At 49.4% G+C, this 21232-nt stretch overlaps 1 protein-coding gene across 1 annotated transcript; it reads right to left on the reverse strand.

Annotated features, from left to right (window-relative positions):
* Positions 1-6244: 6244 nt before the first annotated feature.
* LOC109758512 (protein trichome birefringence-like 21) lies at positions 6245-8069 on the reverse strand. The gene is made up of 2 exons (XM_020317370.3): positions 7351-8069; positions 6245-7203 (listed from the first exon to the last, which is right to left on the reverse strand). Exons 1-2 carry the CDS (start codon positions 7819-7821, stop codon positions 6436-6438), a joined length of 1239 nt encoding a protein of 412 aa, XP_020172959.1. The 5' UTR covers positions 7822-8069; the 3' UTR covers positions 6245-6435.
* Positions 8070-21232: the final 13163 nt, after the last annotated feature.

Raw genomic sequence — 21232 nt, forward strand, 5'->3', positions numbered from 1 at the left:
GAAGGGGAGAGTTTATACCTCAAATTTCTGGTGCATTTGCTTCACCATATCAACTTCGAGGTCACGGCTGCTGTGCACTTGGCTAAGATAGCCAGAAAAAACTTCCCTAATTCTCATGTGAGTATAATCAGCAATGTCAAATCTGACCTTACGGCGTTCCAGGTGCTCCTCTTTGGCAGAACACTTGGCTAGCACAGTAGGTCTCCCCGGCTCAGTGTAGCCAGTTTTGGTGATTTCAACATCAGCATCTTGTGGGTTGTCTGTCTTGGCTGGGCTAAAGACTTTAGGGTTTTCAGAGCCATCAGCGGCTTGATCGGCAGGCGGGTCAGTAGTTGACGTTGGCGTATCATGCGCTAGTTCAAGCGGCGGCTCAGGAATAGAGGCCTCAGGCGCGGCCGTCTAGAGTTCCGGCTCTTTAAAGATTGGCTCTTCGGCCGGCTTGCTCTTCTTCACCTTCTTGCTGGGCTTTGCTTTTCCGCTGCACAAAGATCAAAATATCAGTACAAATATAAAGAATTAAAATGAATACAGGATAAGTAAATTATCATTACCCTGGAGCGGTCTTAAAAGCTGGCATGTTGGACTGGAGTGAGTCGCCGGAGGAAGGTGAAGTTTCCTGATAATTCGAGTCAGAAGAGTTGAGTGGTTGACGAGTGAGACCCGCCAAAGGAGTTAAGTCAGAGGTGACCTCGTTCCGGCGCTTCCTTGGTGTATTTGGTAAGCCGGAGGAGAGTTCTGCGTCCTTGCTGGTCCGGGTCTGCCTCCGGCTCTCATGAATCTGTCGCTTCAAAAGAAATTGAGGATCTTGATAAGCTAAAGGATGTGAAAATCTTACTTTCCGGGTTACTCTTCGGATTTTCTGTCTTGGCAAAGGCTCGGAGTCGGAGGAAATAATAGTTACCTCTTCATCAACTCCGTGACTCGTTCCCGTGTCCTCCTGATGATAATCAGTGTCAATAAGGTGGTTAAAAAAGGAGCCTAGAGAGTCAAGAGCTACCTCCGACTCAGAGGTATCTTCTAGTCGAAGCAAGTCTGAGGCGCTGGTCTTATTTCCTTTCTTCTTAGCGGCAGTTTTCCTGGCGGCTCTCTTGGCCTTCCTGGCTCTCTTTTCAGCTTCATGATCATACTTTGTTTTCCAAATTTTGTCATTAGCTTGTGAAAATCAGCAAAAGTCTGAGTAAAGACAAAACATCAAGGATGAAGGTAAAAATGCTCAAATTGGTGGCTTACCGCTGGAGCCGGGTTAGCTTTGCAGAAAGGGTTTAAGCCCACCTTGCCACAGTCTGCTAGGCTTTCGTTCAAGAGCAACTTTGTCATATCATCAATGACGTCGTTAGGTAAATTGTCAGGGTTGTGCCGCAGAGGATCATTCTTCTCTCCTGTGTAGGTGCACATCAAACCAGAACGGCGGCTCAATGGAATGATCCGCCAGGCAAGCCAAACCCGGACCAAGTCGATACCACTTAAGCCATTCCCCAAAAGAGCCTTGATTTTAGCCATGGTAGGAGCGAGTTTCTGGCGATCAGCAGCGGACAACTTGTCTGGTAGAGGATGATTAGACTCGAGGCGCAGGGCGCGAAAGCCGGGCAGAGGGTTCTCATTAGCTGGAGAAGTGTCTTTGCAATATAACCATGTCTGGTTCCAATCTTTGGGGTGACTTGGTGCGTTTGCATAAGGTAAAATGGCGTCTCTCCGTCGTTGGATTGAGACCCCACCAAGTTCCAAGCTAGGCCCGTTGGCACATTCATTCTGGCGGTTCAAATAAAATAACTCTCTGAAGAGTAGTAAGCTGGGCTCTTCTCCAAGATACACCTCACAAAACAATTGAAAGTTGCAAATATTAGACACGGAGTTGGGTCCGATGTCTTGAGAACTGAGGTCAAAAAAGTGTAGGACGTCTCTAAAAAACTTTGAGCCGGGTGAGGAAAGCCCCGGTTCATGTGGTCAGTGAAGACGATGACCTCCCCCTCTTTGGGCTGAGGCTTTTCCTCGGTTGGATCAGGTGCACGGTAGGACGTGATTTCCTTCTTTGGCAGATAGCCAGTCTTCACAAAGTCATCAAGTGTATTATCTGTGACGATGGACTTGACCCAATTGCATGAAGTGGGTGTTTTGGGCGGCATTATGAAGACGGAAGCCTAACAAAGAGTGAAATTGCCGGTTCAAACTTAAGCCGGAGAGGAAAAAATATTACAGTGCATATTCAAGATGGCGGCTTACAAAGGGGCCTAATGGTATATGACTAAATTATGTCAGGTTACGTAAACCGCCATGAGCAGTGCAAGTTATTTAAGCCGCCATGATAAGTTGGATGATGTCTGTTGAGCATTTCAATTTAAGTCGGCAATTTGAGCCGCCATGGCTAGATGGATCTAACAAATGCAGTTTTTGCCTAAGTGTTACATAAACAAGTTTCACAGGCTGCAGCTATTATTTTGGATCAACGGCTGTTCAGGAAAAGAAAAATAAATCTAGACCTAAAAACCAGTACAGACGAGTTCATGAGCTTTCACAAGATCTTTTCTTCCAGGAAAGGGGATCTACTGATATCAAAAGTGGAAATAAAACAACTACCGCATTGATTGAACACCGTTTTCAGATCAAAGAAGCTCGCGGTACAGCCTGGAAGATGAACTACGATGAACTACGAAGAACACAAAGAAACTTGCAAACCCTAATGCGGATCTGAGGTATGGGAAGGCAGAAACTTACAGCTGCAGATCTACTGCGGAGGGTCGCCGCCGTTGTCTGGATCGACTCGGGTTGATGCAGCGGCCGAGGTTGAGGAAGACGAGGTGCTCTGCGGCGAAGGCGAAGCTCGAGCGGTAGAAAGGTTGCGAGAGGAAGAAGACGCTGGAAAGGGGGAGAATGAGGAAAGACTGGTTGTGCCTATTTATAAGGAAAGACTCTTAAGTGGGCGCAAAAAAGAGGAGGCCGAAAATATGGTTATCCAGCTACCAGGACGCCTCGATTCTCGGGATGGTCATTAAGATAAGGATCCGTTGAGATACGTTGGATAAAGTGTGAAGTAATGGCAGATGACATCATGGCGGGTTATCATAAATCCAGAAGATGACGTCATGGCGGGTTACAAATTCTCGCATAATGAAGAGCAGAGGATTTTCTATAAGTGTTGAAGATTGACATGAACAAGTTCAAATCAATCTGGGGCCTAATGTTGGGGATATAAATATTAGGTATGACCCGCCCAGGAGGGGTCGGGTTATACCTATGGTGATTCATGAAGCCCAAGACAGCTCTGGAAGATGGCGGTTCAGTTAAGGGCCCAAGGCCCAAAGGCGACTCAAGGCCCGTAGAGATAAACCGCCATATGTACATAACTTACATTGTAAGGCAGGGATAGTTAGAGACCGAGCCGGACACTGTTTATGAGCCGGCCGGGACTCTGTGAGCCTCTGGGCGTCAACCTCTGTATATAAAGGGACGACCCGGCGGCGGTTCAGGGCAAGGAACATCAGATCGAAAGCTAGGTCAAGCGGATTCGCTCCCTAGTAATCGAAACATAAGCAATACCACCTCAAACTGGATTAGGCCATTACCTTCACCGCAAGGGGCCGAACCAGTATAAACCCTCGTGTCCTTTGTCCCGTTTTAACCCCTTTAAGCTTCCTAGTTGCGATGGCTCCACGATTAAGTGATTTCACTAGGATATCTGCCGTGACAATTCCACGACAAACAGATTTCACTCAATTCAAAAAAGATTTCGCCAATTTAAAAAATAGTTTCACTCATTTCTACAAAACTAGAGAGTATGTAATATATTGAATACACAAATCTCGCGCATTTCAAAATGACAATTTCAATCATTTAAAAAAATAGGTTCTTCTCATTTCAAAACAGAAAAAATCACTAAAATATTTCACTTATTTCAAACCACTGTTTTTACTCAGTTCAAAAATAATTCCACTCATTTAAAAAAACTGATTTCACATATTAAATAAAAGCATTGAATCTACTATTTCGAAAGGGTAATGTTTGTGGCCGGCGCGCCGGCCGAACCGTTGCGCCGCTCTCACCACATCCGTGCGATCTAATGTTGATCATGCGGTCTTCAAAACAACCGCACGTGGCTAGTGGGCCCCACACACCGTCCAGCCTTCCTTATCTCTTCACGTATGTGCTCGGCGGCTCATCCCCATCCACATCCTTCGCGCATCTCCCTCCCCACCCGCTACCAAGGAGCGGCGCTCGTCGCCATGGCCGCCGGCAGCTGGATCTATCCACATCCTGCTGCAATCAGGGAGCAGCGCTCGTCCTCGTCCCCATCCACATCCTGCCGCATCTCCTTCCCCATCTCCCGCAGTCAGGGCCATGCTCGTCGTCTAGCCGCCGCGGCCAAGTTGCAATCGACCACGCCGGCGATGAACTTGTGCTGGAACCAGGTCCGTTTTTGCTGGATCCACCCGTTATTTTTGCTACAACCCCTTTCTTTTTTTGCTACCATCCCCTTCCGATTTTGATCAATTTTTTATTTTTTTGCTGGATCCGATGCCTCGTTTTGCTGGAACCAGCTGGTGGATGTGCTGCAAGGTCGACACCTCGCGCGGAGGAAGCTGCCTCCAACGGCGAGGAGGGCGCCGGTGCTGCAACCAGCAGCTGCTGGCGGCGAAGACGACGGCTTTTGGTGCTGCAACCACATTTTTTATTTGCTGGAACCGGGCGCCAGAAAGTTGCAACCACTTTTCATCGGTGCTGGATCAGGACGGCGTCGAGCTCGTTTTTGCTGGAACCAGCTAGATTTTTTGTTGCGAGGACATGTGAGAGATTTTTGTTGTGACCGATGGGGGCGACTTGTTTTTGCTGCAATCATTGATTCATTTTGCTGGAACCAACGTAAATTTTTGCTGGAACCGGTTAATTCCTTTTGGTACATCAAACCTATTTTTTTGGAATTTTTGCTGCAACTGGCTGTGATTTTGCTACCACCGTCTTTTGATTTTGCTGGAAGCAGCTTATTTTTTGCTACCATTGTATTAATTTTTGCTACCATCGTATTAATTTTTGCTACCACCATTTGTGATTTTTGCTACATCCTTTTTACAGGGTCATCGACCAGCAACTTGTTGAGATTGTCGTCGGGGGCGTGCGACGCGGCGACCGTGCGATGATCAGCGTCGAGGACGACGACCGGCGAGACACACTCGAATGGTGCTTCACTTGGGGGTGGAGATGCGCGAGATGCCCGAGATGCGAAAAGGACTGAGCGAGGGAAGAAGGATGAGCGAAACGTTATTTTAATCTGACGGTGCAGAACAAGTGGCATTGGACGGCCCGCGGTTGACCGGCCTAAATTTGGGCCAGTGCGCCTATCGCTGCCCATTTCGAAAACTATCAGTTTCGCACACTGAAGAAATTGCAAGGCTGAGTGACTGGGCTAGTGGGGGAGAATGAGGGCGTGTTCTGATGTCCTCCGGCTTCACGCTTCGAAAACTTCCCAGACGAAATTGTCCCGAACGGTTTTAGCTGGAGAAGCTGGATTCGGGAAGCTGCTCCTTCCCTACGTGTAAAAAAGAGAAGCAAGGCCGGCCCAGCTCCACCGAAACATGAAGCATGGAGTTTGCTCTATTTACAGGGAACTGCCACTGCCAAGTATACCGGTTCGTTGGCTCCCCTCGAAAAGAAACAGAACATCTCGAATCGTTACGTGAATCCTCGCTTGTACCGCTACCCCCTCCTAATTGGGCTGCATGCAGCCGGCCCAACATACGACTAACAGGCCACAACCCTCTCTCAGTTGGGCTGCAACTGTGGGAGAAGCTACCGATGTCCCGAACACTCCAGGAATCGCTACCTGAAGTTAGAAGCGAGGATGAGAAGTTGAAAATGTGGAGTTTTGTGAAGCTGGGGAGAATCCGAACACGCCCTGAGAGGATAGGTTGGAACGAACGCTCCTGAGAACTGGGCGGCGAGTAGTCTTACATCAAGATTTGTGCTACAAGATGGTAATCAACCCGTTTGTGCCAGGATCCTAAAAATCTGATGTCAGATCTTTATCATTTTTAAAGAAAACGGCCATCTTTAGCCGGTCTGCTCATCTCGCACGAATCACGGCGCTTTAAATCCAACGGTTGACAACGTGAATGAGACCAAATTATCTCTCGCTGGCTGAGTTTCACCAATCTCAATCAAATTAATATGATCAGATAATCACAGACTAATAACCTACTAGAATTTTTACGTCCGGGTTTGTTGCTAGTACGTGTCACGTATGACAATTATCTAGTAAGTGAGCAAACTTACCATAAAAAAGTTTGGAGTTGCCATATGTTTGTATCACACGTTGTGACCAAAGGAAAAAAAACAAACGGCAAATTCTTTGTCGTCTATTTCCACATGGAATTTCCGTAACAACCAGCAATTGAGAAGCACACAGCTGAAACCAGAAAACGGCCGACGACATTACGGTGCACATCATCATGGCAGTACCATCTGGAGCAGCATCTCGTTCCACGCGTCGATGGGGCCCGGCAGGCACCAGTGCACGCAGTCCTTGTACAGGGTCACGTTCTCGTGCGCCCAGTGCCCGTACCGGCTCGGGTGCCCGTCCGGCCGGAGCAGCATCGCCGCCGTGGTGTCCATCAGCACCAGCCTCGCGCCGCCCCCTCCTCTCCTCCTGGCCGCCTCCTCTGCCTGCGCGAACTCCTCCACCTGCGCCGTGTGGAAGTCGAGGCTCAGCCCGGCCATGCGCGTCTCGTTCGCCGCGTACGGCCGCGTCCGCCGGCAGTCGCCGCCCTTGTTCCACTCCCCGCCCTCGAAGTGCGTCGGCGACACCGTCCGCACGATGGCCGTCCCGTTGAAGCCCGGGTGGCTCGTGACCGCCCGCAGCACCGTGCGGAACGCGACGCGCTGCGAGTGCCGCAGCGTGAGGTCCGGCACGCCCGGGACGAGGCAGTAGTGGCAGGCGACGACGCGGCCGGACTCGTAGAACAGGGACGGCCGCGTGAACCAGTTCGCGCCCGAGAGGACGAGGTAGTCGGCGCCCGCCACGCCGGGCAGCCAGGCGTCGTCCGGCTCGTCGAGGTAGATGTTCCACAGCCGGCCGCTGCCGTAATCGGCGTCGGACTGGTTCGCCTTGACGAGGAACGGCGACCAGAAGGTGGAGATGGTGAAGTTGTAAGACTCGTAGTGCAGTGTCCTGAATTCTTGGTTTTTCGTCGTGGAAATGTCTTTGGGATACTCCAGCTTCAATTAAAAAAATTGAATCAAAATCAAGTCCCTCTCTCTAATCATCGAAATGTAGATCATGCATTCTGTAGTGTAGATCAGTAAATTTTGGCAATAATCAGTGGACTGAAATTTATATCAGCTATCTAAACTGATGATTATTACCTTGGACAAGAGGCACATGAGGGACTGCATGTGGTTCCTGGCGAGCGAGTCGCCGACGAAGGCCATGGAGCGACCCCTGACGGCTTCGAAGAAGGCCGCCGCGTCGAACCGCGGGAGCTCGCACTGCGCCGGCCGCCAGCGCCATTTAAGGAAGCCGAGGTCGGGGCGGCCGTACTTCATGCAGTTCTGGTGCTCCTGGATCAGCGGGCAGGTCCGGTTCGTGTAGTACGGCTCGCCGCCGTCGTCCGGCACCCACTCGCCCCGGAAAATGTCGCATCCCTTGGGCACCCGGGCGACAGCAGGACGCCCGGGCTCGAGCCGCGGCGAGCCCGACGAGGAAACGGAGGCGAACCCGGACCTGTAGGTGTCGAGGAGCGAGCGTTGCTGGCGCGCGGCGAGGAGGAAGAGGACGAAGAGGAAGAGCGCCGGGACGGACACCGCGGTCGGGCTGGCGAGCTGGAGCTTCTGCATCCGCTGGTTCGGGGATCTGCCTTGCTACAATGGCCAGAAGCGGCGGCGGCTGGCTGCAGGGAGAGCGGGCGCACGGAGGGGGAGGGGGGACTGAGCTTCAGTGCCTGGTGACGAGCTTGCTTGCTAGCGCTGCGAGTAAACAATGGTGAACGCAGTACCTGCTCTACTCGGCTTGTCGTGGGGCAGGCTGATCGTGTAGTTTTTTACGGTTGTGAGGCGTGTTGTTGTTACTCCGAGGACAGCGTCGCAGCGATGGCAATGTACATGGCGACGAGGTTAATTGTCTGTGGCGCGCATGTGACGGTACGTCAGCTTTGGTTTGATGGGAAGGGCCGGGCCGGGCCGGGCCCTGCCCTTGCCTGCGCTTTATTTTGAACCGCGCGTACTGGGTAAATCACGTGACGCTTTGTCGAGCGATAATGCTTTTTTTGTCGAGCGATAATGCTGTCACTTGGGCAACAGCAGCAATGCAGCATGTAGCAAAACCATTCCTTCACCGTGGTCGTGAGAGCACGCGAGAACTGAAGTGTCGTAGCACAAGGGCGGAGGGCGCGCGCGTATGGTATGATGAGGTGCCGCGTGCTTGCGCTATGACACCTTGGTATCAATGTGTCACGTAATGGGGAGCAGCCCCACCGCCGTCTTCGCCGAGGCACGATGAGAGACCCAGCAAGCACCGGCGGCCGGTGATGATCGATCTGAAGTGAAGCGCATGCCACTGGCAGCATCGGCCGGCATGTGGGTGTTGTGTTGTGTGCGAAGCGCCAAATCCGTGGGATGTCCGTTGACGGTTAACCTTCTGCTGCAAGATGAAGAACGAACCTGACCCCCGCCTCTGCTTGTTCATTTTTGATAGGCGACATGTTAGAGCATATACAGCTGTACTTGACAAATCTGACCCCTGAAATGTTCGGTCCAGACGCGTCTGACTACATCTCAAGTAATCGATTTCACAACTAGATATCTTAAATTAGAAATCTCGCAACACCCCCCCCCCCCCCCCTCCCCAAAGTTGACATGTATGGCGCCGAGCCCCTCCTTGGAGGCTTTGGGGTGGACCCTCTCCCTCCCGCCTCCTCCCTGAGCTCCGGCGAAAGCCGGTTCGCCCCTTATTTGGGCGTCGACGGCACCTCGGTGGCGTGTTCCTTCTTGAAGGCGGCGGTCATGAGTTGCTCTTGGTGGTGGAGCGGTCGGTGTCTCGGCTCCAAAGCATGGCGGCCTGGTTGTCCTGCTCTTCTTCTTCGGTCTTTGTCATGGATGTGCGCCTTCGTCCGACAGCTTGCGTCCCTTGCTCCGTGCTGCCGCTGCCGGATTTCGTTCTCGTCGGGTTGGCCTTCCGTTGCTCGTGGGTCAGCGTTGTCTGCTTCTCCTATGGCAGCTCGGTCACCTGGAGCTGGGCTATGTGTAGCCACTCTGCTGGTCGCCGGTGCGGCACCCATCGAGCTTGGGTCAAAGGGTAGTGGCCCTTTGCGACGGTGGAGACAGCTCAAGTGTTGCCCGAGTCTGGTCATGGATGTAGCCGGCGCTCAATGCTTGCACAGCATGTCCCTCCTCTCAGGTACCTAGTTGGCTAGTTGGTGTAGGCGTAGTGATGGTCGTCGGCAACGATGCTCTATTGTTGCCATTGTGCTGTTCTACCTAGCTCTATGTATCTTCTTTCCGCTTTGCATTGCATTCTTCCCTTTGTATTGTGGTGCCCCTGTAATCCTGGCCGGTTGATGGCTTTCTTAATTCAAATTCGGACTAGGTTCGAGCTCCCAGAGCTCGGCCGGCGCCTTTTCTCTAAAAAAATTAGAAATCTAAGTCCATACTATTACATGCAACGTAAACCTAATCTTAAGCGGAGCTCGTCCACCTCTGCCATGCTCATGTCCAATGGCCAGTTGCGCCCCTCAGGCTGTTGGTTCGGTTGCCGGCGAGGTAGAGTAGGATATGGGACACAGCGCTGCTCACGCGACTCAACGCGCCGCCGTCTCCCATGCCCTACTCTTCCTCGTCGGAGCCCAGAACCCTGACTGTGCTGGTGGACCTGAGATCGATGATGGATTCGTCCTGGGAGGAGCCGGCGACATCCACCACGACGTGGTTGCGGCACCCGGACTAGTGCACCATCCGGGGCGCCGGAGAAGGCCGGAGATCACGGGACGGGAGCTTCGGCGGCGGAGGGGAGTGGAGTGAAGTGGCTAGGCACTACTAGGGAAAACCCTAGTAGTAGCGCGGGTATTTTGCCTATCAGTAGCGCGGGACGACGCGCTACTGATAAGGCGCTACAGCTAACGTGTAGCAGTAGCGCCTGTCGTCCCACGCTACTGCTATACATGGCTAGCAGTAGTGCGCTTTAGTGCAGAGCGCTGCTGCTAATATCTGCAGCGCTTTTTAGCAGGAAGCGCTACTGGTAAGGGAGCGCTACTGCTAACTTTGTTCCCATCGCTACTGCTAGTTTTATTAGTTTCTGTTTTTTTCTGCATATTTGTTTTGTATTTGAATAGGCTTTATACAATAATCTTTAGCATATCATACACATACAAATGTAATCATAGCATATACATACAAATAGTCTCATCAAATCATGTCATCATCATAATCATCATCCAACACAAAGTGGTCTCTCGTCATCATCTCGAAAATAGCGATACAAGTCCCGATTACTTGCAACTACATCGTCATCCATCTAAACAATGATATACGCGAGAAGAGCTATCACTTTGAGTGAGAGCGGAACTATGCAGTACATGAGTTCGTATCCCTCTCTCGCATTAGCGTGAACCTAAACTAACTACTGGCTGTCACTCGGAAACCGGAAACCGGTACACCTGGGCCTGGCATTTCAGCCACTCGTCGTATACTCCTGGCATAGCACTACTTCGCCATCGATGATCTATACACCTGCATCGTCACATGAGTCGATGATATGCAACATATATAGTTGAGCAACAGAAAGAGACAGACTTGGCAAAAATAGAAGCAACATATCATAAGCATAAATAACAAAGTTCATCGTACCCAAAATGCCCTAACTAGAGTGATCTTCGCTAGTCGAGGATGACGGTTTAATTACATCACAAATAAAGTTTCGTCGTGCATAACTCAAAGTTTCGTCATACAGATAGTATGGACTAAACGGACACATTGTCATATATCGACAATCACTCCAACATGTCGTGCCATCCATCCAAGTCAAGAAGATAGTCCTCGAGCTTAGTGAAAGGCTTCAGGTCGAGACGCTGAGCGACTACGCGTGTTCGGACGTCTTCCCGCGACATTTGTCCTTCTTCGTAGAACATCCTTGTTTTTCCGACGACCTTCTTCATGATGATTTGGGCAAGTTCGCGCTGGATGTGATAGAACTTAGCTCGAAGTCGATGATCCTCGATATCTCCTAAGTTCTTTGCCCATTGCAGAATATGGGCATCGCTGGATCTAGGTGACATGCGAAGGTTCTGGTGATCCCGTCTGTACTCCAGCATGTGGTGTAGGACATAGAATCCATCATTAAGAGAATCACTCGGTTGCTGGATGCAGCAGAAGTCGGTCTTATGGCCGAAGGCGGGCCTGCCGTCCCTTTTCTTCTTGTCCTTGACCTCTCCACCCCGTGCGCCGTAGTAAAACATAGCACTGTCGAGAACAGACTTGATGTGGGTGTAATCCTTTTTGTTAATGTTCTTCGACGAGTCCAAGTAAAGAGCGTGGGAGTATCGGGGGTAGAGGATGATGAGGACGGCGCGCCCGCCGCTGCGCAAAATAAGTACACCTCAAATTAATTAGCCCCCACCGTGCAAATGAATGATTGAAATCAAAGGAAGGATATCCGCGCGGATGACTTACAGGGGATGATAAGGCACGAGAATCGCCTCCTTGTCCTTATTGGCGATCATGAAATTGGCGATGTATTCCCTCGCGTATTCACGGTGCTCTGCGCAGACTCCCAAGAAGCCCTCGTGCATGAAGTACGGGTCAGTGACACAGATATGAGGTATCTGCTCAACCCCGATGAGGTAGTTCATGTGCAAGGCATAAAGGCGGACAAACGTAAAATCCAGCTTCTTCAAGTGAAACATGTCGAAGATGTAATCGAATCAAAGGAAGAACTTCTCCGCGGGGAATGTGTCGACGTACAACAATCCGCGGCACGTTAACCACGTAGAGTGGGTATCCTGGATTTTTTGAGGTGATGAGGCCTTTCTCTATCCGCAGCACATCGTCATGAAGTCTCCTTAAATCACCGAATCTGGCCCCTAGCGCTGCTTTAGGTAGGATTGGTTGACCGGGGATATGCCATTTTGCCGCATCGGGGATATCTATACGGTCTTGAACCCGAGGCTGCTGAGGCGGCTGGATCATAGAAGCAGTCTTTTTGCCTTTCCTCGGTCTCTTCCTAGACTTCTTTACTACCGGAAGGTTGTCCATAATACATTCAGACTCCGGAGGCGGCAATTCAGGCACCAATTCATGACGCTCATCCTCATCTAAGTAGGCGCTAGTATTGACATATTATTGAGTGTCATCGTCATCCTCATCCTCATCTATGGCGACGTCACCAGCGACTAATGGAGCCTCTTCCTCACCCCCTCCGCTATCACCCAGCACGACAGCCGATGCTAATTGGGTAGGTGAGGTGTTGAGTTCATACCTAACTGCGTGCTCGTGGGTGTGCTCCCGGCCGCCTCCAGACGAAGCAGACTCTTTGGCCACAACAGGACCTACCCATTGCAACAATCACCAAGCCGCCGCGGGGTCTCGTCGTCATCCCCCACTAGTACCAGAGGAGCCAAATTCTCATGGTCTGGCTTGACACTGGCCACGGAAACCTTGAAGACGTCCGGGGGATCGGCCGGCTGTGGAACAATGGTTCCTTCGACTCCATTATCGTCGCCTTCCCCACGTCCACCTTCTGGTCGCCGATGGTGTACAATATGGTGCACGGGGTTTCGTCGGCCTGCAAAGAAAAGTCTGCGACGTGAGACATCCGAAAGAAATGAAAACGAGAGATTATACATTTATTGAAGGGGGCCGGTGTGACAGATACCGTGAGGGCGTCGAGCTCAGCCAAAGATGAAGCACCGCCGAGCACGTCCGGGCCGGAGCCGGTGCCGAAGTAGGTGCAGGAGCCGGTGCGGGAGCTGGTGCAGGAGCTGGTGCGGGAGCCGGTGCGGGAGCAGGTGCAGCTGCAGGTGCTGGTGCAACACTAGTCGAGCTGCTCCCGAAGAAGTCAGCAAGGGGAAAGTCCACTGCATTTTTTTCTGGATTTTGCCTGCTCCAATTGAAAACGGCCGGAACCAAGGTAGTAGACATATCTACAAGCACTTGTTTTGCGGCAGCTACCGCTGTTGCGACTGTCTCAGATGATTTCTTCTCAACCGCAATCTCAACCTTCTTGTCGATGTTTTCTTCAGTTAACCTCCGTCTTTCCTTTCTCTCCTCCATGGTCTCACGGTAGTACTTCTTCCACGTGGTGCCATCTCCGACACCGTGCACGCGTCCATACGACGGTCGAGTCTCCCACTTGGTGGCCTCATGGTAGTACTTCTCCCACTTGGGCCTCGCCAACGCCTTAGACGGCGAGTCGCTTTCGGCCGCAATCCTGTGTTGCTCTCTCTGCAAAAGGCACAAGGATCGTTTACAAATATGACTAACGTGCATTCGAATTGATCAGAAACTAAAATTATCAGCAGTCTCATGAACTCTGTCATGACCGCGTTCGTCTCGAAAACCTTCTTCACTGGGTCCCAACGGTGCCGGGCCCTGAGGACGTCACGCTCCTGCGGGACGGTGAACTCCGCCAAGCGGTCTGGGATGCCCAGACTCACGGCTTCCGCGTCCTCCTTGGCCCATATGGACCTCTTCCCGCCGTAACCACGGCTTCCAAGGTGGTGGCACCCAATGTTCCTCTGTTGAAGCCCCTTCATGTACTTCGACTTTTTTTGGCAGCTTCGGCCTCGCAAGCGTCCTTGAATATTTGAAAGTGCTCTTCCGTGATTGTCGGATTATCCTTTACAATCTCGGAGTAGGGTTCCTTTTTGTTGACGATCCGATATTTCACCCTTGATTTCCAGGCGGCCAACGCGTCGCTAAACTTGGTCATGGCGTGTTTGTTTATCTTCTTCATTGCCGGGTCCTTATCTGGATCTTTATAATCCTTTTCATTCCAGCCCGAGAACAAGAATATCCGGTGCAGCTTCTTTAGGAGGGAGGGGCTCATATTATCTATCTTCTTTAGTTTCTCATCGTTGATGGTGGCGGTTGTCCGTATGATGCAGCCTATTTGATTGCCGTAGCACGCGCGCGCTTCCTCGGGCGCGTTTGGCTCAAAATTGCCGTCGTCCACCTCCGTGACCACTAGTCTAGTAGTCCTGAGCTTGTTAGGAAGTTGTTGCCTCTTTGCTTTCGGTTCTATACCGGCTCCGCTAGTCTCAGCGCCGGTCTCAGTCTCAGCGCCAGTCTCGATGCCGGTCTCAGTCTCATCACCGGTCTCAGTCTCAGCGCCGGTCTCGATGTCGGTCTCAATCTCCGATGTGACAGGTGGACCCAGCAACATCAACTCTTGATCGTCGGCTTCCCTCAAAAATTCTTCTGCCGCCAGGTAGACGTTGTCGCAGTCACCAGAACCCTGTCCTTCATCGTTGCTAGCCATGTTTCCTACGATTAAATATAGTCAATTAATTCTAGATCTAATAAAATGAATAATGACATAAAAAAGGCCTATGCTTTGCAGGAACGTTGACTCCTTCCCAGTGCGGCAAATCCCGGGCTCTCGATATGTCCTAGTTTGTAGCACAAGTCATGCCGAAATTCACGGAAAATTTCGGCATGACTTTTGCTAAAAAGTGGACAAATTAAGAACCTGAAATTTGCTGGAACGGAAATGAATCAACATTCCGGCAAAACATAGGCCACTCGGCTTCATTCCCTGGAAACAACAAAGCCACTTGGGCACAGTCGAACCACTTCAATGAAAAGATATAACATGAGCAAACACTATTGAGGAATTTGCATATAACATGGCCACTTCAATGAAAAGATATAATCAACAATAATGGAATATGCAAATGAACATCAATGACATATATCATATAACAACAATCTTGTTTTTGTTTACATAGCAACAATTAGTTTAACCAAGTTTTTGAAAAGAAAAACAATTCTGTTTTTTGTTTATAGCTAAATGCCATAGCTGCTGTTTTTTATTTATAGCTAAATACTTTTGTTTTTTGTCTAAAGCTAAAAGTCTAGGAACTCCATTTTCTCTAACCCTTCTGACCTCACCAAAATTTCCACAACAAGACCTTAGTACCTACACCCAATTTGTTCAAAAATATTCAGGTCCATAGTCCAAATAATTCAAATTTCATTTGAGTGAAATTTGGAACAGATTCAGGTCCATAGTCCAAATAATTTTTCATAGCTAAGTGTTTTTTGTTTATAGCCTCTATTAATTTAAATCTAAATGCTACTATTATTTACATACCCTCTATTAATGTAAAGCTAAATGGAATTACTGTTTAGGCATTTTCATAAAAAAATTGCCCTAGCTAATTTCCTAAAAAAATTGCTAATCATTTTTCCTAAATGCTAAAAAATGCCTACTGCCCTAAACAAATCACCTAGGGTTCATATGAACAACAACACAGCATCAACATATATATGAATTGCCCTAGCAGAGAGAGAGATGATGGTAGGGGAGAGGAGAGGCAGAGCCTTACGGTCGGCGGCGAGGGCAGGCTCTGGCTCGGGCGGCGGAGGTCCTGGACGGGCTCAGGCGGCGGCGGTGAGGTCGAGGGGGCAGCGGTGAGCTCGAGGGAGGCGACGATGAGGTCGACAACGGCCTCGGGCGGCGGCTGTGAGGTCGAGGGCGGACTCGGGCGGCGGCGGGGTGGTCGAAGGCGGCCTCGGGCGGCGGCGGTGTGGTCGAAGGTGGCAGCGCGACGGCGGCGATGGAGCTGTTGGGGGAGAAGGGGGAGTGGAGGGGGAAGGACTTAGCGAAATTTTGAGCCCGCGCGGCCGGGGGTTAAGTCAAACTAGCAGTAGCGCGTTTTGCCGAAACGCGCTATAGCTAAGTTAGCTATAGCGTTTTCCAGCGAAACGCGCTACAGCTATTCCTTTCTGTTTTCTTTTTCTTTTGTTTTATTTACATTTTTTTTTCATTTCTCCTTTTTCTATTTCTTTCATTTTCATTTACTTTTCTACTTATTTTATTTTTCATAGCAGTAGCGCTCTACAGCATAAACACGCTGCTACAAAGTTCATAGCAGTAGCGTGCTTCTGGAAGAACCGCTACTACTATTCCTAGCCTACCGACACCAGCGAGGGAATTATAGTAGCAGCGCTTTTCCGCGCAGACGCGCTACTGCTACAACAATGGTTGTAGCGTGCTTTTGTAACAAGCGCTACTAATAAGTAGCAATAGCGCCGTGTTTTGACCAGCGCTACTGCTATACCTCTGTGTATAAGGTTTTCCCTAGTAGTGAGGGTTTGGTCTGGGAGCAGATGGGGACGAATATATGCGGAGTTGGGTGGGTCGGGTCCGACATGGCGAACGCGCCCGGTCGTGTCCGGGCGTCCCCATATCCACCCCATATTTGGTTGGATATTAGGGGTCCTGGTCAGCCCGGGTGTTTGAGGCGCCCGGTTGGGTCTTTTTTTGCCGGTCAGTGACCGGACCACCCGTCCGGGCGTATGAGGGGGGTTTGAGGCGCTTGGCTCTAGATGCTCTTACAGATTGCTTCATTTCTACTGGAGGTAACCGGGAACATCAAAACGGTGTTAGGGCATCTGCAATGCCCCCAAATCGCATGCAACCATCGAACCGCGTAGTGCAGATGTGTTTTGTCATTCAACACGGTCCTGTATCCATCCGCGTAGCCGGACGTCCTTTTCCTGTAAACTGGAAGCAAACTGGGAAGGCTTGGTGGGAGTCCGGATCGCTGCCACCCAAGCGTCCGATAAATTTGGCACACCCAAAACCCATCTCTATCGCCCGCGTGCTATCCCGCCAGAGTGTCAGCTCCGCATTCATGGTGCAAAGCGAACGCGCCCGCTCACTGGAGCCAGCATTGAAGCGGCTCGTCGGCCGAGAGTGTCGCCCACTGCACGCCCGTTGTGCACGCCTTCACTCCGCATTTAAACGACATCCGTCTGCCCGCCTACCTCCATTAAACCAGCATGTGTGCCGAGGTGTTGGGGAACGTAGTAATTTCAAAAATATTCCTACACACACGCAACATCATGGTGATGCATAGCAACGAGAGGGGAGAGTGTTGTCCACGTACCCTCGTAGACCGTAAGCGGAAGCGTTATGACAACGCGGTTGATGTAGTCGTACGTCTTCACGATCGACCGATCCTAGTACCGAAAGTACGGCACCTCCGCGATCTGCACACGTTCGGCTGAGTGACGTCCCACAAACTCACGATCCAGCAGAGTGTCGGGGAAGAGCTTCGTCAGCACGACGGCGTGATGACGGTCATGATGAAGCTACCGGCGCAGGGCTTCGCTTAACCACTGCAACGATATGACCGAGGTGGATTATGGTGGAGGGGGGCACCGCACACGGCTAAGAGATCAATGATCAACTTGTGTGTCTATGGGGTGCCCCTTCCCCCGTATATAAAGGAGTGGAGGAGGGGGAGGGCCGGCCCTCCTATGGCGCGCCCCCTGGGGAGTCCTACTCTCACCGGGAGTAGGATTCCCCCCTTCCCTAGTTGGACTAGGAGTGGAAGGAAGGGGGAGAGAGAGGAAAGGAAAGGGGGGGCATCCAATTCGGATTGGGCTTGGGGGGGGCGCCCCCCTCCTAGGCCTCCCTCTCTTCTCTCCCACTATGGCCCAATAAGGCCCATATACCTCCCGGGGGGTTCCGGTAACCTCCTGGTACTCCGGTAAATGCCCGAACTCATCCGGAACCATTCCGATGTCCAAACATAGGCTTCCAATATATCAATCTTTACGTCTCGACCATTTTGAGACTCCTCGTCATGTCCGTGATCATATCCGGGACTCCGAGCTACCTTCGGTACATCAAAACACATAAATTCATAATACCGATCGTCATCGAACATTAAGCGTGCAGACCCTACGGGTTCGAGAACTATGTAGACATACAGAGATACGTCTCCGGTCAATAACCAATAGCGGAACCTGGATGCTCATATTGGTTCCTACATATTCTATGAAGATCTTTATCGGTCAAACCGCATAACAACATACGTTGTTCCCTTTGTCATCGGTATGTTACTTGCCCGAGATTCGATCGTCGGTATCTCAATACCTAGTTCAATCTCGTTACCGGCAAGTCTCTTTACTCGTTCCGTAATGCATCATCCCGCAACTAACTCATTAGTTACATTGCTTGCAAGGCTTATAGTGATGTGCATTACTGAGAGGGCCCAGAGATACCTCTCCGACAATCGGAGTGACAAATCCTAATCTCGATCTATGCCAACTCAACAAGTACCATCGGAGACACCTGTAGAGCACCTTTATAATCACCCAGTTACGTTGTGACGTTTGGTAGCACACAAAGTGTTCCTCCGGTATTCGGGAGTTGCATAATCTCATAGTCATAGGAACATGTATAAGTCATGAAGAAAGCAATAGCAATATACTAAACGATCAAGTGCTAAGCTAACGGGATGGGTCAAGTCAATCACATCATTCTCTAATGATGTGATCCCGTTAGTCAAATGACAACTCATGTCTATGGCTAGGAAACTTAACCATCTTTGATTCAACGAGCTATTCAAGTAGAGCCATACTAGTGACACTCTGTTTGTCTATGTATTTACACATGTACTAAGTTTCCGGTTAATACAATTCTAGCATGAATAATAAACATTTATCATGATATAAGGAAATATAAATAACAACTTTATTATTGCCTCTAGGGCATATTTCCTTCAGTCTCCCACTTGCACTAGAGTCAATAATCCAGATTACACAATAATGATTCTAACACCCATGGAGTCTTAGTGTTGATCATGTTTTGCTCGTGAGAGAGGCTTAGTCAATGGGTCTGCAACATTCAGGTCCGTATGTATCTTGCAAATCTCTATGTATCCCTCCTTGACTTGATCCTGGATGGAATTGAAGCGTCTCTTGATGTGCTTGTTCTCTTGTGAAATCTGGATTCCGTTGCCAAGGCAATTGCACCAGTATTGTCACAAAAGATTTTCATTGGACCCGATGCACTAGGTATGACACCCAGATCGGATATGAACTCCTTCATCCAGACTCCTTCATTTGCTACTTCCGAAGCAGCTATGTACTCCGCTTCACACGTAGATCACGCCACGACGCTTTGCTTAGAACTGCACCAACTGATAGCTCCACCGTTCAATATAAATACCTATCCGGTTTGTGATTTAGAGTCATCCGGATCAGTGTCAAAGCTTGCATCGACGTAACCATTTATGACGAGCTCTTTGTCACCTCCATAAACGAGAAACATATCCTTAGTCCTTTTCAGGTATTTCAGGATGTCCTTGACCCCTGTCCAGTGATCCACTCCTGGATTACTTTGGTACCTTGCTACCTCTTGAGCACTGCGTTGGTTTTCCCTTGAATAGGAAAGGGTGATGCAGTAAAGTAGCGTAAGTATTTCCCTCAGTTTTTGAGAACCAAGGTATCAATCCAGTAGGAGGCCACGCACGAGTCCCTCCCACCTACACAAACAAAAAAATCCTCGCGACCAACGCAATAAAGGGGTTGTCAATCCCTTCACGGTCAATTACGAGAGTGAGATCTGATAGATATGATAAGAAAAATATTTCTATCATATTAGGTTTTTGGCTCCGTCTCTGGTAGTTTGGGGGTACGTAGGTATATATAGGAGGATGAAGTACGTCGGTGGAGCAACAGGGGGCCCATGAGGGTGGAGGGCGCGCCTGGGGGGGGGGGGGGGGTAGGCGCGCCCCCTACCTCGTGCCCTCCTGGTTGATGTCTTGACGTAGGGTCCAAGTCCTCTGGATCACGTTCGTTCCGAAAATCACGTTCCTGAAGGTTTCATTCCGTTTGGACTCTGTTTGATATTCTTTTTCTGCGAAACTCTGAAATAGGCAAAAAACATCAATTCTAGGCTGGGCCTCCGGTTAATAGGTTAGTCCCAAAAATAATATAAAAGTGTATAATAAAGCCCAATAATCATCCAAAACAGAATATAATATAGGATGAAGCAATAAAAAATTATAGATACGTTGGAGACGTATCAAGCATCCCCAAGCTTAATTCCTGCTCGTCCTCGAGTAGGTAAATGATAAAAACAGAATTTTTGATACGGAATGCTACTTAGCATAATTTCAATGTAATTCTTCTTAATTGTGGTATGAATATTCAGATCCGAAAGATTCAAGATAAAAGTTTAATATTGACATAAAAGCAATAATACTTCAATCATACTAACTAAGCAATTATGTCTTCTCAAAATAACATGGCCAAAGAAAGTTCATCCCTACAAAATCATATAGTTTAGTCATGCTCCATCTTCATCACACAAGAATGCTCTCATCATGCACAACCCCGATGGCAAGCCAAGCAATTGTTTCATACTTTAGTAATCTCAAACTTTTTCAACCTTCACGCAATACATGAGCGTGAGCCATGGATATAGCACTATGGGTGGAATAGAATATAATGATGGGGGTTACGTGGAGAAGACAAAAAGGGAGAAAGTCTCACATCGACGCGGCTAATCAACGGGCTATGGAGATGCCCATCAATTGATGTCAATGTGAGGAGTAGGGATTGCCATGCAACGGATGCACTAGAGCTATAAATGCATGAAAACTCAACAAAAGAAACTAAGTGGGTGTGCATCCAACTTGCCTGCTCATGAAGACCTAGGGCATTTGAGGAAGCCCATTGTTGGAATATACAAGACAAGTTCTATAATGAAAATTTCCCACAAGTGTGGTGCTACATTGAAGCACAAGTGTGGTAAAAGGATAGTAACATTGTCCCTTCTCTCTTTTTCTCTCATTTTTTGGGCCTTCTCCTTTTTTTATGGCCTTTCTCTTTTTTTTCCTCACTTGGGACAATGCTCTAGAAAATGATGATCATCACACTTCTATTTATTTACAACTCAATGATTACAACTCAATACTAGAACAAAGTATGACTCTATATGAATGCCTCCAGCGGTGTACCGGGATATGCAATGAATCAAGAGTGACATGTATGAAAAATAATGAATGGTGGCTTTGCCACAAATACAATGTCAACTACATGATCATGCAAAGCAATATGACAATGATGAACATGTCATGATAAACGGAACGGTGGAAAGTTGCATGGCAATATATCTCGGAATGGCTATGGAAATGCCATAATAGGTAGGTATGGTGGCTGTTTTGAGGAAGATATAAGGAGGTTTATGTGTGAAAGAGCGTATCATATCATGGGGTTTGGATGCACCGGCGAAGTT

The sequence above is a fragment of the Aegilops tauschii genome, chromosome 7, assembly GCF_002575655.3.
Source record: "Aegilops tauschii subsp. strangulata cultivar AL8/78 chromosome 7, Aet v6.0, whole genome shotgun sequence".
Taxonomy (NCBI): domain Eukaryota; kingdom Viridiplantae; phylum Streptophyta; class Magnoliopsida; order Poales; family Poaceae; genus Aegilops; species Aegilops tauschii.